Source organism: Brachycentrus maculatus, unplaced genomic scaffold (genome assembly GCF_059751285.1).
Source record: "Brachycentrus maculatus isolate JH-2025_06_01 unplaced genomic scaffold, ASM5975128v1 h1tg000130l, whole genome shotgun sequence".
NCBI lineage: Eukaryota > Metazoa > Arthropoda > Insecta > Trichoptera > Brachycentridae > Brachycentrus > Brachycentrus maculatus.
In genome coordinates this window covers 344,013-363,949 of record NW_028280883.1, presented here as the reverse complement: position 1 = coordinate 363,949, position 19,937 = coordinate 344,013, and the positions used below count along the sequence as shown (strand labels likewise).

General features: G+C 33.9%; 1 protein-coding gene across 3 annotated transcripts in view; it reads right to left on the bottom strand.

Moving 5' to 3' along the window:
* Positions 1–19,937, bottom strand: part of fus (epithelial splicing regulatory protein fusilli) — a 94,629-nt gene that overhangs the window by 33,441 nt on the left and 41,251 nt on the right. For all 3 annotated transcript variants that reach the window (XR_015837561.1, XM_088260258.1, XM_088260257.1), the window contains exons 8-12: positions 7,850–7,960; positions 6,666–6,798; positions 3,407–3,544; positions 2,518–2,733; positions 1,453–1,686 (exon numbers count right to left, since the gene is read on the bottom strand). Coding sequence is in view for 2 of the 3 variants with exons in the window: in XM_088260258.1 (XP_088116384.1) it covers positions 1,453–1,686; positions 2,518–2,733; positions 3,407–3,544; positions 6,666–6,798; positions 7,850–7,960 (832 nt within the window). In the remaining variant the exon portion in view is untranslated. The remainder of the gene's footprint in view (positions 1–1,452; positions 1,687–2,517; positions 2,734–3,406; positions 3,545–6,665; positions 6,799–7,849; positions 7,961–19,937) is intronic.

The window sequence follows — 19,937 nt, the reverse complement described above, 5'->3', positions numbered from 1 at the left end:
ATATCATGAATCGTGTGGCAAAACTCAATTAGCAATTGGCAGGACATATTGCAAGACAGGACCCCACAAGATGGACCCCAAAAATTTTACAAAAAAGACTTGTAGGAGAACAAAAGAGGTGTCGGAAGACCCCAAATAAAATGGTCCGATGACATATTCGCTGTGGGGGGTGGAAACTGTAGTAGCCAGGGTATGCTTGGCTACAACAGTTTAGATTTTAGAAGGAATGTGTGTTTGATTACGCATTTTTATCAATTGCTGCGCGGTATGATCGATAATCCTGAAATTATCCGGAGCATCGGTCTGTATGTTCCCGATAGTAAGCTAAGACAGCGTCGGCATAGATTGTTTCCTATTCATAACGTGGTAATATTTTCCTTCGTAAATTGGGTGTAAATAATATGTAAAGTGGGTGTATAATAATAAAATAAACAATGTGTTGCTTTGTAATTAAAGTAACGACAATAAAAGTTTATTCTTGATTAATCTTTACAATATTTTTCTATCTATCTGATTCTGACAGTTCACAATATTATAATTTTTCTATCTGATGGCTTTTGTTTATTCAGTGCGACGCATGCGACACCTGGTGGTAGATTTGTACTATATGTAGGTACTTAATAAAATGTATAGGTAGGTACCTAGGTATTTTATTACATATACAGGAGCAACCTGCCGATGGTTGTGCCTATACGAAGAGCTACTGCTATGCTGAACAATACCTGTTCCATGTGCCTGAGGGGTATTGCGAAGCAGGATTCTTCTACATCTTTAACAAGAGTTTTTGCTTATTTTCGATTTTTGTTAAAATACAATATATACGCTTTAAAATTTAGTTTGTAATGTGTATGTTAATTATAAATAAATAAATTGAAAGCTGATGTACTTCGGACACGTCATGAGAAATGAAAAATATCATCTTCTCCACCTAATCATGCAAGGAAAGATCGAGGGGCGAAGAACTCAAGGAGACTCAAAAAAATCTGTGTTTGATTTAAAATTAATACATAAATGAACTCAAGGACGCTGAAGGACATCATGGCTGAAAAACCCACGACAGTGGTTTGGCAGAAGCACCAAATCTCCGTTCCGAGGTGCAGCATCAAAATTGAAGATAGCCATGATGATCGCCGATCTTCGTTACAAATGGCACAGAAAGAAGAAGAAATTGAAATGAAAAAAACTGGATGCGAGCAGCAACTGCCCGGAGGAAATATTGAAAGCTGTCCCACCGCATGCCCAAATCTGATACAGAAGCATATAGGATTCCTGACAGATCTGCTCTTGCTAAGCAATTTTTTTTAACTAAGTTGCGCAATTTATTGAAAACGTGAAACAATATAAAATTGTATCCCGGAGGAAATGGAAAGGGGAAGAGGTCTATATCCAGCAGTGGAGGTCAGAGGGCTCATGAAGAAGAAGAAAGTGGTTGGTTGGATAGAGGCAGCCTACCTGCGCGTTGTACACCATGTGTACGCCCTGGAAGACGATGTTGTTGGCGAAGTCGTCGAGGAAGGTGAGGATGTGCTCTACCTGCGCCTCGTAGGGCAGCCCGCGCAGGCGCACGCAGTCCTTGAGCGTGCCCGAGGTGATCACGTGCTGCGGGATGAGCGGCACGGGCGGCAGCGCGCCCATCAGCGGCGCCGCCGGCTCGTACGTCTTGGGGTCCAGCGAGCGGTTCAGCACCTGCGCAGGGCTGAGTTATGGAGGGGCAAGAGGCAAGAGCCAAGAGCAACCAGGGCCGGACGAGAAACGGTGGAAATTCAGAATTTGATGCTAAAGGTACTTCTTCTCTTCTTCTTGGTGTAGGCCTTGTGGCCTGTTTTTAAGAGGGCTTAGCCTCCTGCGATGTGGATTCCCAGCTGTCAATCCATCTCTTCATAGAATGAACTCTTGACTAACCCATTCCTTTATTTTGCCTTTGTTCCATATTTTATTTTAACATCCGTCGGCAACAAATTAAAAATGTTTGGAACGATATATTGCAGTGTTCGACTCCCATATTTATTGTTAATTCTTGGGATTATCAACATTTGTATAAAAAAGAGAAATAACACACTATATGATAATCATTCATAGAACCAGAAGCTTACCAAAGAATGTCCTCAAAAGCTGGCTGAACACAAAAATTGATATAAGAAAACTGATGAAAAATATAGTAAAACAATCAGTGAATTTATTATATCAAGACGATATCAATATAACAGTTGTCTGAGCTCGAGATGAAACATCTTTAGTTTATATATGAAGGAAGATGGAAGCCTGAGCATCCCAGGGCTTATGACCTGGCATTAGGCTGGCCCAAGTGATCACTTCATACGGTCATCTACTGTTCGACCGTCATAGGCTGGTTTAAATGATCACTTTACCCAGGTGTAACATTCACATTACTACATTACATTACTGAAATATCTTTATTTGGTAGGTGTACCTTGAATAGAAAGTTTGCGGAACACTGCACAAGACAAGTGGTCACTTCGATCAGCAGTGGGCTTAGACAATAACGAATGGCTGTACCTGTTGCACTTCCGCGGTGGTGGAGCGGAACAGCTCGATGTAGCGCGTGCCGATGAGCTCCCGGTGCTTGGCCAGCGCCTTGGGCGCGTCCTCCTCGCGCGGGAACAGCACGAAGGCGTCGCCCGTGGCGCGCCCGTCTGCGCGCTTCACGAACAGCACGCCCTCTGCGCCGTCCAGCACGCTGCACGGGTTCGCGCCCGTCGAGAAGAACTCCAGCTGTTGGAACGATAGAGAGATGCAATCAACCGATGACGTCGTAACAGAAATTTAAATGATAAATTAGACAGTAAAAGATTATTTGCAAAGACAGATTGGTGGACAATAAAATCGACATGCAATTAATGACATTGTACCAGAAATTTTGATATATTGCTCACTCCTTTCAAGAACGTTATAAATCAAAAATTGTCAATTTTCAGTTGTGCATGTTTTCGGAATGCCCAGAAAATGTACTATATCCCAGCACAAGCGGCATATTTTTATCTTAATATTTACCCGCTACAGGGCAGAAAGTGTTGTTTTAACATTTTGAAGAAAAGGTGTTGTTTAATATTTTGTTTTTAAACATATTAAATATTTTTCAAATGGAGAAAAAACCTTCAGGTTTACCTAAAAAGATCTGTTGCACAGTAAAAAGTTCAGTAAGTGGCTTGATATTTATTTTTAATATACTGTGTTATATTTTTAAACTTTAAAAACGTTCTCCTGAAAAATCAAGTTTTTTTATTTATGACGTTCTTGAAAGGAGTGAGCGATATATGCAAATAAAGGCAGAATTCATCCAATAACCTTGTATAATAAAGGGTTAAGACTGGTGCAGTATAAAACGATCTGCATTTGGTTATGGAAAATATCTAGCCCCAGCGGAGTTGGTAGGAAGGCGACTTACCACTTGGGCCGGGGTGCAGTCGTAGGGCAGGCCCCGCATGCGCACGATGACCTGGGCCCCCCGGGACAGGAAGGCGGCCGCCTCGTTGGTGGCGCCCCCAGCCACGCCCAGGAAGTCCTCTCCAGTGGCGCGATACACCTAAAAATACAACATGTTAATTGTGTCTGTGTTAATTGTGTGAGTTTGTATGAAGTAAACTGTACATAAGGAGTGAGTTCTTATGAAGTAAATTGTGTCTGAGGAGTGAATTCTTACGAAGTAAACTATAATACATTATGTAAAAAAAAGTACCCGGAAATAATAAAAAAAAACACATAAATTGTGCTTTATTCATCTTTTTTTTCCCCTTAAAGTAGGCACCATAGAGTTTTTTTTTCTTCTTTTTTGAATTCTTTCGCATTTCACAACATAATATAAGTACAAGTACAAACAAAAAAAAACCGTGATGGCATCTCGGCTGTCCAAATTTAAAACACAGTAAGGGACATTTTTTTTGTAGTAGGTTTTTTTTGCATTTATGGACCAAGTAGACTACTTGGTCCATAAATGCAAAAAAAAAACCTACTACAAAAAAATGTCCCTTACTGTGTTTTAAATTTGGACAGCCGATCTGTTGAACGTTACGTTTTTTTTTTTAAATCACATTTTTAACTGCTATGGCAGCTCCGTCCTTTGAATGTGTGATTTTTTAAATCACGTTTTTAACCGTAATGGCAGCGCCATCTGTTGAACGCTACAGATTCACACGCATAACGTAGCCATAGCAATGCGTGCAGCTATTTGTTAATATATCATATTAACCTATAATAAGAGACAGGATATTATATTTTTAAATTTTATTATTATTATCGTAAAATACTTAAGAATCGCAGGACGAGTCACTTAAAATATTGACAATTTCTTTTAAAACATGCCGGCGTGATATGGTTAAACATGAATCATAAAACGTGTTTGAAATATAATATAACACGTTATCAGCGAGACAGCGACTGAAGATGTAAATAATATTGTTTTGCAATGACACGCATTCGGACATGCTGTTATCACAAATCGCTCACTCCTTTCAAGAACGTCATAAATCAAAATACTTGATTTTTCAGGAGAACGTTTTTAAAGTTTAAAAATATAACACAATATATTAAAAATAAATATCAAGCCACTTATTGCACTTTTTACTGTGCAACAGATCTTTTTAGGTTAAACCTGAAGGTTTTTTCTCCATTTGAAAAATAACTACTTTATTTTAAAAAATAATTAAACAATACCTTTTCTTCAAAATGCAAAAACAATACTTTCTGCCCTGTAGCGGGTAAATATTTAGTTAAAAATATGCCTCTTTTGCTGGGATATAGTACATTTTCTGGGCATTCCGAAAACACGCACAACTGAAAATTGACGATTTTTGATTTATGACGTTCTTGAAAGGAGTGAGCGAAATGTGCTACCTTTTATTGAGAATGATAATGAGTACACAGAATAAGTTTGGGGTGGATGAAATTCCAATCCGTTCCAGGTAAGCACAGCTACTACATATCGCTCACTCCTATCAAGAACGTCATAAATCAAAAATCGACAATATTCAGTTATGCATGTTTTTGGAATGCCCAGAAAATGTACTATATCCCAGAAAAAAGAGGCACATTTTTAGCTTAATATTTACCCGCTACAGGGCAGTAAGTGTTGTTTTTGCATTTTGAAGAAAAGGTATTGCTTCATTATTTTTTTAAATTTATAAAATATTTTTCAAATGGAGAAAAAACCTTCAGGTTTTACCTAAAAATATGTGTTGCACAGTAAAAAGTTCAATAAGTTGCTTGACATTCATTTTTAATACATTGTGTTATATTTTTTAACTTTAAAAACGCTCTCCTGAAAAATCAAGTTTTTTGATTTATGACGTTCTTGAAAGGAGTGTGCGAAATGTGCTACCTTTTATTGAGAATGATAATGAGTGCACAGAATAAGTTTGGGGTGGATGAAATTCCAATCCGTTCCAGGTAAGCACAGCTACTACATATCGCTCACTCCTATCAAGAACGTCATAAATAAATAATTGTCAATTTTCAGTTGTGCATGTTTTCGGAATGCCCAGAAAATGTACTATATCCAAGCCAGCGAGTCATATTTTTAACTTAATATTTGCCCGCTACAGGGCAGAAAGTGTTGTTTTTGCATTTTAAAGAAAAGGTATTGTTTAATTAATTTTTTAAGTATACAAAATATTTTTCAAATGGAGAAAAAATCTTCAGGTTTAACCTAAAAAGATCTGTTGCACAGTAAAAAGTTCAATAAATGGCTCGATATTTATTTTTAATACATTGAGTTTTATTTTTAAACTTTAAAAACGTTCTCCTGGAAAATCAAGTTTTTTGATTTAAGACGTTCTTGAAAGGAGTGAGCGATATCTCCCTTATCTTGGCGTTCCTTACTCCATCTCGTTGACTCTTGCCAGATTCAATTAAATTCAATTTATTTATAGATAATATACACATTACAAACTTAAATTTAAATTGTATACATTAACAAAAATAGAATAACAAAAATAGCTATAATACTATGGCTTAAGGTGTTGAAGAATCCCTACTTCGGAATACTCCTTCAGACACATGAAACAGATCAATATCCAATGAGATATTGTTCAACATAGCGGTAGCTCTTCCTTCAGGCATAACCATCGGCAGGTTGGTCCTGTATATAGGAATGTGAAACAATCTATGTCGACGCTGTCTTAGGTAACTATCGGGAACATACAGACCAATGATCCGGATAATTTCAGGATTATCGATCATACCGCGCAACAATCGATAAAAATGCGTAATCAAATACACATTCCTTCTAGACTCTAAACTATTGTAGCCGAGCATACCCTGGAGGAACTGGGTCGGGTAGAGCCGAGGATAATAGCCGTACTCTCTCATGTAGAGATACCTCAGAAACTTCTTTTGGACTTTCTCTACCATAAGAGAGTACTTAAGCTCCTTAGAGCGCTTGTGCACTATGCAAGCAACTATGACAGTTAAGCGTGATAAAATTTACGCACACGCACTGATCAAGCGCACCGATCCGAAGAAAGACGGACAAACGCACAAGCCAATCATGCATTTTATCATGCTAACCGGACTGCCGGACAGTTAAATTCTGTGTAGTGCACAAGCGCCCTTAGAGTCTTTATTTCTGACACTCTAAGCGCAGTTTTGGTGACTACGGTATCTGCTTGTAGATTTATGGTAAATTATGTAAAATTGGGACTACCACATACCTCGATGTAGCGGCTGCCTATGTGGTGCTTGTGGCGTTTGAGCGCCATGTCGCGATGCTCCATGGACACGAAGCGGACGAGGGCCTCACCGTTCCTCCGACCCTGTGGGGACAGACACAGCGCTACTCCGCCCCTGGAAACCAAACAAGGTTTAGTTTATTACGGATCAAGTTAAATACAGGTTATGTCAAGTTTAATAAAGATGAGGCCGAGTTGTGAACACAACCAAAAATGCTGAAAAAAATAATAAAAAGGTTGACTTTTTGTCAATATAGGTTAAGTCAATTTCAACAAAGATTAGGTTAAATATAATATTGGTTCAATCAATTTCAAAATAGATCAGTCAAATTTAATACTGATTAAGTCAATTTCAACATAGATAAGGTCAAATACAATAATAATTCAATCCATTTCAATGTCAATGACAATATTGGTAAAGTAAATTTCAATATAGATAAGGTAAAATTCAATATTGGTAAAGTCAATTTCAACATAGATTAGGTGGAATTCAATTTTAGTTAAACCAATTTCAACATAAATTATGTCAATGACAACATTGGTTAAATCCATTTCAACATAGATTAGATCGAGTTCAGTATTGGTTTGGTCAATTTCAACATAAATTATGTCAATGACAACATTGGTTAAATCCATTTCAACATAGATTAGATCGAGTTCAGTATTGGTTTGGTCAATTTCAACATAAATTAGTTCGAGTTCAATATTAGTTAATGTCAATTTCAACATAGGTTAGGTGGAATTCAATATTAGTTAAACCAATTTTAACATAGATTAGGTCAAATACAATATTGGTTAAATCAATTTCAATATAGATTATGTAAAATTCAATATTGGTTAAGCCAATTTCAACATAGATTAGATAAAAAACAATATTGGTTAAATCAATTTCAACATTAATTAGGTAAGGTTCAATATTGATTAAGTCAATTTCCGCATCGATAAGGTCAAGTTCAATATTGGTAAAGTCAATTTCAACATAGATTATGTTGAATTCAATATAGTTTAAGTAAATTTCAACAAAGATTAGGTCAAGTTCAATATTAGTAAAGTCAATTTCAACATAGATTATTGAATTCATTAAAGTTTAAGTAAATTTCAACATAGATTAGGTGATCCAATATTGGTGAGTTGGATTAAGTTCAAGATAGGTCGGATGGACTCACTTTGCCACATTCAATCCTCGGAAGAACTTAGCGATGTCCTGATCGGACGACTGCCAGGGAAGTCCTCTGGCTCTCACGATGCAGCTGCCGTCTATCTCATCGTCCTTCGAACTGGAAAAAAAAATATATTTATTGTAACTGCAGACAGTTGGTAGAAATCCATATTGAATTGTTGGGTAATATATCCAAAATAAAACACGGTTTTTGTTGGATTGAATTCTACATTTATTTATGTATATTTTAATACGTGGCGCGTTTCGTCTTCTTAGGACATTATCAAACACAGGAGTGTTTCGTCTTCTTAGGACATTATCAAACACTCCTGTGTTTGATAATGTCCTAAGAAGACGAAACGCGTCACGTATTAAAATATACATAAATAAATGTAGAATTCAATCCAACAAAAACCGTGTTTTATTTTGGATATATTACCCAACAAAAAAAAATATTATTATTTAATTTATTTGGGAATTATACAGCTTGTATGTACATCACAAATTCAGTTCTTTGGACATGTTGCGCGTGGCAACGAGGATAGCCTGGAACGACTGGTTGTGATGCGTAGCCTGGAGGGGAAGAGAGGGAGAGGAAGATCCCCACATGATGGACCGATGGAGTTTAGGTGGTTGGAGCGCTACGTGCAGCGCAGTCAAGGGATAACTGGAGAAGAGTCATTGCTTCCACAAGGGTCACAACCCTCAGTAATGAGGAATAAGACAGAGAAGAAGAAGACATATCGCTCACTCCTTTCAAGAACGTCATAAATCAAAAAACTTGATTTTTCAAGAGAACGTTTTCAAAGTTTAAAAATATAATACAATGTATTAAAAATAAATATCAAGCCACTTATTGAATTTTTTACTGTGTAACGGATCTTTTTAGGTAAAACCTGAAGGTTTTTTCTCCATTTGAAATTTTTTAAGAATATTTAAAAAAAATAATTAAACAATACCTTTTCTTTAAAATGCAAAAACAACACTTTCTGCCCTGTAGCGGGTAAATACTAAGTTAAAAATATGCCTCTTTTGCTGGGATATAGTACATTTTCTGGGCATTCCGAAAACATGCACAACTGAAAATTGACGATTTTTGATTTATGACGTTCTTAAAAAGGAGTGAGCGATATGTAACAAATGTTAAATAATAGTAAGATTGAAGAAAGAGAAAAGTGTGTGTGTATGTGAGTGTATGAGTATGTGTGTGTGTGAGTGTGAGGGTGGGAGTAAAAGGGTAAAGGCATAGTATGAAATGGAATATGCAGGAAGGAAAAGGAGAGGAGAGGAATCAATTTTATATACATAAGTACATATATTAAAATTAATAATGTGTGATAAATATTAACATTTTTAAGAATGTAACGTGAAGCTATTTTGAAGACTTCGCTCACTCCTTTCAAGAACGTCATAAATAAAATAAAAATCGTCAATTTTCAGTTGTACATGTTTTCGGAATGCCCAGAAAATGTACTTTATCCCAGCAAAAGCGGCACATTTTTAACTTAATATTTACCCGCTACAGGGCAGAAAGTGTTATTTTTGCATTATGAAGAAAAGGTATGTTTTAGTTATTTTTAAAAATATATTTAATATTTTTCAAATGGAGAAAAAACCTTCAGGTTTTACCCAAAAAGATCTGTTGCACAGTAAAAAGTTCAATAAGTGGCTTGATATTTATTTTTAATAGATTGTGTTATATTTTTAAACTTTAAAAACGTTCTCCTGAAAAATCAAGTTTTTTTTATTTATAACGTTCTTGAAAGGAGTTAGCGACTCGTCTACGGATAAGAAAGTATGGAGAAAAAAAGTTTGAAGATCACATTACATAATACAACACCCAGGCCAACTGAAAATTGATATTTCTTGATATAATCTCGCAATTGATAGTAATTTACGAATAATATAAACTAACATTAAACTTAACGCCGATTCCTCGGAGGGGTATGCAGAGAGAATAGAACGCCAAACCAATCATCAACAAAAAAATCACCACTTCCACATTCATGCATCTCCTCACACATACCCGCCGATTATTCCGACTCCTAAGCTTGACCACTTTCAAGTATTCGAAATACTTGATAATGCCAAGTTTTTCTCGGTCTTCCTCTGTTTCTATTACCAACCGTGTTCGACTCATAAATGTACTTACTAAATGTACGATGACCACTTTCAAATATTCGAAATACTTGATAATGCCAAGTTTTTCTCGGTCTTTCCCTGTTTCTATTACCATCGCGATCGCCTCATAAATGTACATACTAAATGTACGATGACCACTTTCAAGTATTCGAAATACTTGATAATGCCAAATTTTTCTCGGTCTTCATCTGTTTCTATTACCAACCGCGTTTGCCTCATAAATTTAATTACTAAATGTACGAAATCATAAATATCTTATAGTTAACACCGCTATTAGAGATCTATTCAGCATGTTTAAGTAATACAGTATGTTTACAAATAAAACATGCATTTCCCGGACGTAGTTCTAAAACTCGGCATTGAATCTTTAAACAAATAACCGCAATCAAACGAAAAAAAAGAAATCATTAATTAGACTCACGCGAAGTTCATTAAAGTTAATAAATATACCTTAAAATATATAATTAGTACATTTGACTACGATGCGTAGATCCCGGGTTCGATTCCCAAATGGTTGTTAAAGAAATTTATCGAATTAGCGACGATCCCAACGATGTTGCAATATGTGACCCTGGATTGCAAGCTAAAGCGCAATGTGATAGGTAATCTTGCCTGTTTATTTAAGAGCAAGATAACACAGCATCAATCAAATGCAACAATGGCAACGAGTGACGGAAAAAAGATACAATAATTAAAGAAAAAAAGTAAAAAGTGAATGTAAAATTTAATTAAAATTTAATTTAGAACAAATTTCATTCAAACTACAAAATGCTGAATTTATTTTAAAAAGATTGTTCTAAATGCAAAATTGAATTTGGAATGTATTAGTTATTGTTCTAAATGCAAAATTGAATTTGGAATGTATTAGTTATTGTTCTAAATGCAAAATTGAATTTGAAATGTATTTCAAACGCATTGAATTTAGAACAAAATAAAAATAAATTACTCATGTTTCAAATACGAAATTGTATTTGGAACAATCCTGTTTCAAAGTTAGAACAATTTGCCTTCAAAATACAATACAATACATATACAGAATTGACTAAAAACTTTGTTCGAAATGCAAAATTGAATTTGGAATGTATCATTTTGAAACGCATTGAATTTAGAACAAAATAAAATAAATAACTTATTTTCAAATACGAAATTGTATTTGGAACAATCCTCTTCCAAAATACGTCACCAAATTTAGAACAAATTTCCTTAGAGGTGCGATTTTGAACTAGGAACAAAGCTCTTTCACATACAAATCAATTTAGTTGGAAATAGAATCAGAAGAATACCGAGAAAAACTTGGCACGATCAAGTATTTTCATGCGCGCGGTTAGGTCAGGAGCCGTAACAATCGGCGTGTATGTACGGTGAGATGCACGAATGCGGAAGAGGCGAAGATTGCTAGCAAAGAAAGACACATGGGTGTGGAGAGAATGGATCTCTCTGCCACGACTTTCGGAGAGTGGCGCTATAGCTTAAAACGATTAATGAAAAGGAGAGTGTTATATTACCATACCACAAAGTTAATAACGCTTCTAAAATACAAAATACATTGTAATTTGTTTTAAATGCATGGTATTATCTATTGGCCGTGACCCGGGGGTGAGTTGACACAAGAGATAAACTTTTTAACGAATTTGTATTTTTTTAATACAACAGTCAAAACAAGATGTCTGCGGCTATCCTACAAAATGAATATCCGAAAAATGTTTTATTATTTATTATTTCAATGGATTCCCCAGTTACAATTTATGTAATATCGGATAATTCTGTTATATGTTATAGTTTATCCAAAATCGGGTTTATCCAGTAAGGTTGTATGTTGTAGATTATCTTACATCAGAGCGTAATGTTGTAGTTTATCTAATGTTTTATGTTATAGTTTGTCTAGTATTAGAAAGTAATGTCATATTTTACGACTTATCTAGAACTAGAAAATGTTGCATGTTATAGTTAATCTAATATCAGATAGTAATGTATAGTTTACTCAATATCAGATAGTAATGTTGTATGTTACGACTTATCTAGTATCGGATAATTATGTTTTTAATCTTATATCAAATAGTAATGTATAGTTTAACCAATATCTGACAGTAATATTTAATGCTATACTTTGTCTAGTATTAGAAAGTAATGTCATATGTTACGACTTATCTAGTACCGGATAATAATTTCATATGTTATGGTTTATCTAATATCAGACAGCAATGTAAATTTTACTCAATATCAGGCAATAATGTTTATGTTATCGTTTATCTAGTATCAGCTGATAATGTCATACGATATATCCAGATATCCTACTGGATCAAGAGAAATTGTTAAATGTTACGATTTATCTAGTATCAGATATCAATGCTTGATGTAATAGTTTGTTTAGTATCAGATAATACTGTTATATGATACAGTTTATCTAATATCAGATAGTACGGTTATTTGTAATAGTTTGTCTAGTATAAGATAATAATGTTATATGTTACGACTTATCTAGTATAGGATGATCATTAAATAAGTTATAGTTTAACTTATATCAGATAGTAATGTTATATGTTACAGTTTATCTAGTATCAGACAATTCTGTTATTTGACACAGCTTATCTCATATCAAATACCAATGTTATATGTTATGAATTATCTAGTATCGGATAATAATTTCATGTCATAGTTTAACTTATATCAGATGGTAATGTTGTATGTTCCATTTTATCTAGTATCAGGTAATACTGTAATATGGTACAGCTTATCTAATATCAAATAATAATAACTTATATCAGATAGTAATGTTTTATGTTACATTTTATCTAGTATCAGGTAATACTGTTATATATTACAGCTTATCTAATATCAAATAATAATAACTTATATTCGATAGTAATGTTTTATGTTACATTTTATCTAGTATCAGGTAATACTGTTATATGTTACAGCTTATCTAATATCAAATAATAATAACTTATATCAGATAGTAATGTTACATTTTATCTAGTATCAGGTAATACTGTTATATGTTACAGCTTATCTAATATCAAATGATAATGTTATATGTTACAATTTATCTAACATCAAAAAGTAATATCAAGTATTACCGAAGCCGTCACCAGCACATTTCATCATTAACCCTTGTCAAGCGCCTTTGAGGCAGCATTTTACGAAAATGTCGCTATATAAACTATCCGAAATTCTCAATATCAATATCAATACGACGTTATGTTACGACGAAATGCTCCGGTCAGTCTCTACCTTAAAATTCTGAATTTGATCTGGTAAACGTCCAATTAGATATTTGACCGCCCTACACATACGAACGTACGTGATACGCGCGGGTTTTCTTCACCATTCCGCGCTAATGACCTACACGCACGAGAAAAGATAATCTGCTGTCCAAATTTAAAACACAGTAAGGGACATTTTTTTTGTAGTACGTTTTTTTTGCATTTATGAATTAATTAGACTCTACTTAGTCCAAAAATGCAAAAAAAAACATACTACAAAAAAAATGTCCCTTACTGTGTTTTAAATTTGGACAGCCGAATATCTCATATAATATAATTATTAAAATATATTGAATATAATCAATAGATTTTTTTTTGACATCTCATCAAAGATGAAGAAGAATATGGAAGTCTGGGCATTTACGGGGCTGACGACCGTCATCGGCTGGTTTAAGTGATCACTTTACACACGTGTAACATTCACCAATTCTACCCATTATTGACAACCACACTACTCAAATTCTTGGAAGTTCTTTATATATGAACATGGAAATTTCATTATGAAAATGGTATTTTCTGGCGTTTCTCATGTGTGTGATTATAATCCAGGATTTGGACCTCACATACTAATATAAGAGTTTCTGCTCAGTAAAAAGCTTCTTTACATCTCACCAATAGATGTCTCTAGTGAAGTTCTAGTGATTCAAGAACAAGGTTTCTAAATTGGTTCATATATAAAGAACTTCCAAGAATTTGAGTAGTGTGGTTGTCAATAATAGGTAGAATTGGTGAATGTTACACGTGTGTAAAGTGATCACTTAAACCAGCCTATGACGGTCGTCAGCCCCGTAAATGCCCAGACTTCCATATTCTTCTTCATCTTTGATGAGATGTCAAAAAATAATATGAAAATAACTCCTGTAATTGGAGATAATCCAGATTTTGTGAACAAGTATTTGGACACACTCAAAATGTTGTAAATTATTATCATATTATTTTCACCGGTTGACCGCTCCGAATCATTCCCTGGCAGTGGTAGCCATGCACACCAGTCGACTACCTGCTTCGCCAGCCTAAACCCATAAAACCAAGTGCGTTGAACACTCACTAAGAACAATGCAGTGTCGTTTTACGACGCTGAACCCTTTGGCCACCAGGAATATTCGGCTGTCCAAATTTAAAACACAGTAAGGGACATTTTTTTGTATTACTTTTTTTTGCATTTTGGGACTAAGTAGAGTCTACTTAGTCCATAAATGCAAAAAAAAACTACTACAAAAAATGTCCCTTAATAAAACCCTTATCCGCACCCCAATGGTGCATAGGGCACTGTTTCATATAAACGCAGTGTTATCTCGATCGTTTACACACGAAGTAAAGGTGATCAGCCCTCCACTTCAGGTACCAGTGCAGTGTAATATTGAATAAATATTTGAGTGAAAAAATCACTTATATTTGTAATTAAAGTTTATAATTAAAGTTTATTCTTAATTAATCTTTACAATATTTTTCTATCTATCTATCTGAGTCTGACAGTTCAGAATATTATATTTTTCTATCTGATGTCTTTTGTTTATTCAGTGCGACGCATGCGACATCTGGTGGAAGATTTGTACTATATGTAGGTACTTAATAAAATGTATAGGTAGGTACCTAGGTATTTTATTACATATATATATATATATATATATATATATATATATATATATATATATATATATATATATATATATATATATATATATATATATATATATATATATATATCGGATATCGGTAGCCAAAGGGTTTAGTACATTTGTATAACTCGATAATGCGAGCAAAGGTCTCAGAATGCATGGCTGACGCCATATATACTAAAAAAAAACAAAACAGGTGTTGAAATCGAAGACGCAAAAGTTGCAAACATTAATATCCGAACGCCGGGTATATCGTTGTCAGGAATATCTTATTTAAAATACTCAACCTTTAAAGGATTGTATTAGACTCGTGAAGTGTTTATAACAGCCGATATAATCAATATTTTCATTCATCATTTTCTTTTGGAAAATTCGCCTTCGTAAATACGTTGTTTTCGTAAGTTGGTAATGAATGACGTCACAGAAACGATGGACTTAACTAAATAAAGCATACTAGTACATGTTTATTTAAAATGACAACCGTTTCCCCTAGGAATGGCATTTTGAAACCGTTTCAAAATTTTAACATATACATCTAAGTTCTGAACAGCGATAGCTATTTCGCCTTTTAAACTGTTTTAAAATTGTACCTGAATATTTCTCAGGGAATATTTAATATGCCAGCTGTTTCGCCTTGTAATTGCATTTTAAAACTGTTTTGAAATTTGATCTAAATACATATATCGTAGTCATACAGGAGAAAGTGACCAAGTGCATTTTTTACAAAAACGTGATCATTGACTATTTGATATCTTACTAGCTTAATATCGCCCTGAAAACATCCCAAAGGATTTTAAACTTGTAAGTATAATATATTGACTTGGTAAAAATGACTAACTGCATTGATGTTTATTTTGTTGCCAAGCAAAAGTGACTTAAATGGCCCTCCTGAACATTTTACCTTTTGTTAGTTGGTCACTTTCTCCTGTACGACCACGATATCTCAAGTAATAATTAATCAAATTAAGACTGTTTTTCTTCTGTATTCGCCTTTTAAACTGATTTAAAATTAAATCTAGATATACCTCAGGTAATATTGACTAAATAAAGAAAACGATTTTTTTTTCAATTGACAACAGTTTCGCCTTATAATGGCATTTTAAAACCGTTAAATATCTGCAAAATAATTTTAATTCAAGTAATAATATAATTATCAAAAAAGTCTACTATTTTTTGTATTGATAGCTCTTTCTCCTTTTATTGCATAATTTAGAGATTTTGGATATTAAAAAAGCGATAAAACAAAATTTGAATATTATTAATAGTCAATTAAATTTAAGTTACAGTCCTATTTTTTATATTTTTCAAATTTCTGTTCATAGAAAGAAAAAATCCGCACATTAGGTTTTTGTGTGTGTGCTCCACTTTACGTACGCGTGCGCGGCTTCATATTGCTTTTGGGTGATTCCATTCGTAGTTGTTATTTGGAGTTGTTACGCAATGCACAATAACACATTTAGGATTTTTTACGGAGTGTGTGGAACTTTTTAGTAATGGAATGTATTTAATTATGAGTATTTTAATGTTTTAGAATTTAATAAACCCTTATGATGACAAGGTTCTTGTCGAAACCGGTAGGCTAAAGTGAGCTAAGAATAAAAAAGTGGTTAAAACAAAGTTGTTTGATTTTATAAAGTTTATAAAATGTGCCAAGTATCTGCGAAAAACATTCAAGAAATGTTATAAATTTGGTCAGTAACCAAATAAAGCACACTACTTTTTTGGAAACGACAAACTGTTTCGCATAGGAATTGCATTTAAAAACTGTTTTAATGTTTTTCCTAAATACATTTTGACCAACCAACTGCCCGGAGAAAATGAAAAAAAAGGAGAAAAAGCCTATATATAACAGTGGAGGTCAGAGGCCTGAAGAAGAAAAAGAAGACGAATACATCTTTAGTTCTGAACAGCGATAACAGTTACAATATCAGCATTTGGCTTTGTTCAGAATATATCGCTCACTCCTTTCAACAACGCCATAAATAAAAAACTCGATTTTTCAGGAGATCGTTTTTAAAGTTTAAGAATATAATTAAATGTATTAAAAATAAATATCAAGCCACTTATTGAACTTTTTACTGTGCAACAGATCTTTTTAGGTAAAACCTGAAGGTTTTTTCTCCATTTGAAAAATATTTAGTATATTTAAAAAAATAATTAAACAATACATTTTCTTCAAAATGCAAAAACAACACTTTCTGCCCTGTAGCGGGTAAATATTAAGTTTAAAAATATGCCACTTTTGCTGGGATATAGAAAATTTTCTGGGCATTCATGCATATGAGAAAACATGCACAACTGAAAATTGACGATTTTTGATATATGACGTTGTTGAAAGGAGTGAGCGATATGTAGTTTGTTTACACTCGAGATCAGAGTTCAAAATCCGATATCGAAAACACGCCGTCGGAAAAACGGACAAAACAATGGAGATATTAATAAATTACAAATATATTTTACCTGCTGTAATTTTGCATCAAGTGCGCAGAAAATTCAGTGAAGCGAAAACGACAATTTTGCAATGAATTGTTACAAAATATCGAGCAAAACACACGCGACCCGTCGCGAAATATTGCGAACGTATTCGACGAAACTCGACAAAATTGCACTTATCACAGCTGGAATGGAATTTAACGCGAGTACAGAGCAATTAAATCCGTTTTATGGACTTTTACGAATAGTTATTACAAATATAAACAACCTTTTATGTTGATGTGCGGCGATAAGGCGCGACGTGGGCTACCGCGGCGGACGCCTCGACTTTTCTGACAAGCCACAAGTTGAAAAGTTTCCAGTGATTGGACGCAGTGTAAATATGGCACAGTCTACTTGTCGGCGGGCCGAAACTCGTCATGTTCTGCGCACTACGTCACAACTGTCAAAACTTGGGTAGGTACCTTTCAATTATATAAAACACTTGTATGTATCGCGCATAAAATGAGCAAATATATATTAGACCCAATTTTTTTCACCCAAAAACAACACTAAATTATTTTATTTTATTTGGAAATTTACCAGAACAGTTACTTAAATACATTTACATTAACGAGTTACACAAAATAGGTATTTTGACCATTCTAATAATCAAGTTTCACATTTGTAATGGAATTTAAATACCTGTAAGAGAGACGGGAGGGAGAAAAAGGGGAAAAGGTTAAGATCAAAGCTAAAGGCAAAGACAAATCTGGCTGTTCTCCACGTAGGAGTTATTTTTACATCTCAACATAGATGAAGAAGAATATGAAAGTCGAAGTTTTAACAGGGTTAACGCCCTTAAATACGACATATTAAGGAGATATTCGCAAAACAGAATTCATTCCACCGGAGGCCACCGGAAAGGTCACATGTCTGTTCACGCCATGTATATTGTATATTGGATATTCTTTGATATATTTTTTCAATAACTCTTTTCTTTTCAAAACCATAATTATTTTATGGAAAACCGTATTTTTTCAATGTAAAAGCGGTGTTTAAAAAAAAAATACGTAAATTATTACCTGGATTTAGAGAAAATTAAGTTGTGACTTACGAATACTAGGCCTTAAGCCCTGTTAAAACCCAGACTTCCAAATTCTTCCTCAATGAAAATAGCTGGTCAAATTATAAGCTATCCGCACCCAGTGGTGCTTAGGGCACTGCATATTAATTGCATGAAGGCAAGGTGATCATCCCTGCGCTTCTTGTACCAGTCCAGGGGGATATAAAATAAATATTAGAGCAAAATGTTTTATATCACAAATTACCAAAAATTATAATAAACGGTACGTCATCAAAACTAGATCCACAGATGACTCGTGTGCATGACCAGCGTATGATACGACCAGTGTTTATTTCACCAAGTCTTTAGCGAAACGTCACTAGCGCCACTGGAATTTAATGGCAAAAAAACGAACCAAATTTGACAGATAATTTGACAACTCACTCAAATTGTTGTCAGCAAAGTTATGTACCTGTCTGAATTACGTAAAATAAAGTATGGGAATTTATTTTGCGACCGATACACTACAAGTAAATCAACATTTTTGAATTTGCAGAAATAATCGGATTGAAATGTGTCAACCAAACATTTTTTATCGGTGTAAAAAGCGTAAAATTCAAATAAGAACATAAAAAAATACACACTCGGCAAATTGTAACAATAATTTTTTGTATCGTTAGTTGTGTTATCGCAAGAAACGCTATTATAATAATAGCTATGTAAGATTTATATTGTATAAATTTAAAAAATTTTAAAAAAAAGAGAAATGCCAGAAAAATATCATTTTTATTATTTTAGCTTATAATTTGACCTGTTAATTTATTTACAACATTTTGATCCAGATTTGTGAACAAGTATTTGGACACACTCAAAATGTAGTTTTATTATTATAATCCGTGGAATTGATGGAGGGTCCCACGTTCCAGTAGCCCATCTAGAGAGCTAATAAAGGATTAGATTAACGGAATTAGCTCTTTATCTCCTATCCCCATTTTTTATTAATCTGCATTAAAAAGATAAGAACCAATCAAAGGTAATAAAAGGATTTTATCAATAGATTCGGCAGTCACATTGTAGTAATATCCATCCAATTTTTAATTTGAGTTTTACTGGATAAATGCCACTATTTCTTAAAATCTATTGTGACACGTTGCTCACTACTTTTAACAACGTCACATATCAAAGAAACTTGATTTTTCAGGAGATAGTTTTTAAAGTTAAGAATATAATGAAATGTATTAAAAATAAATATCAAGCCACTTATTGAACTTTTTATTGTGCAACAGATCTTTTTAGTTAAAACCTGAAGGTTTTTTCTCCATATGAAAATATTAAGTATTTTTAAAAATATAATTAAACAATACCTTTTCTTAAAAATTCAAAAATAACACTTTCTACCCTGTAGCGGGTAAAATTAAGTTTAAAATATGCCGCTTTTGCTGGGATATAGTAACTTTTCTGGGCATTTCGAAAACATGCAAAACTGAAAATTGTCGATTTTTTTTTATATACAGTATGACGTTGTCGAAAGGTGTGAGCGACGTGTTCAATACATACATCTTACACACGGAGTCGTAAAGTGACGCGGAATGC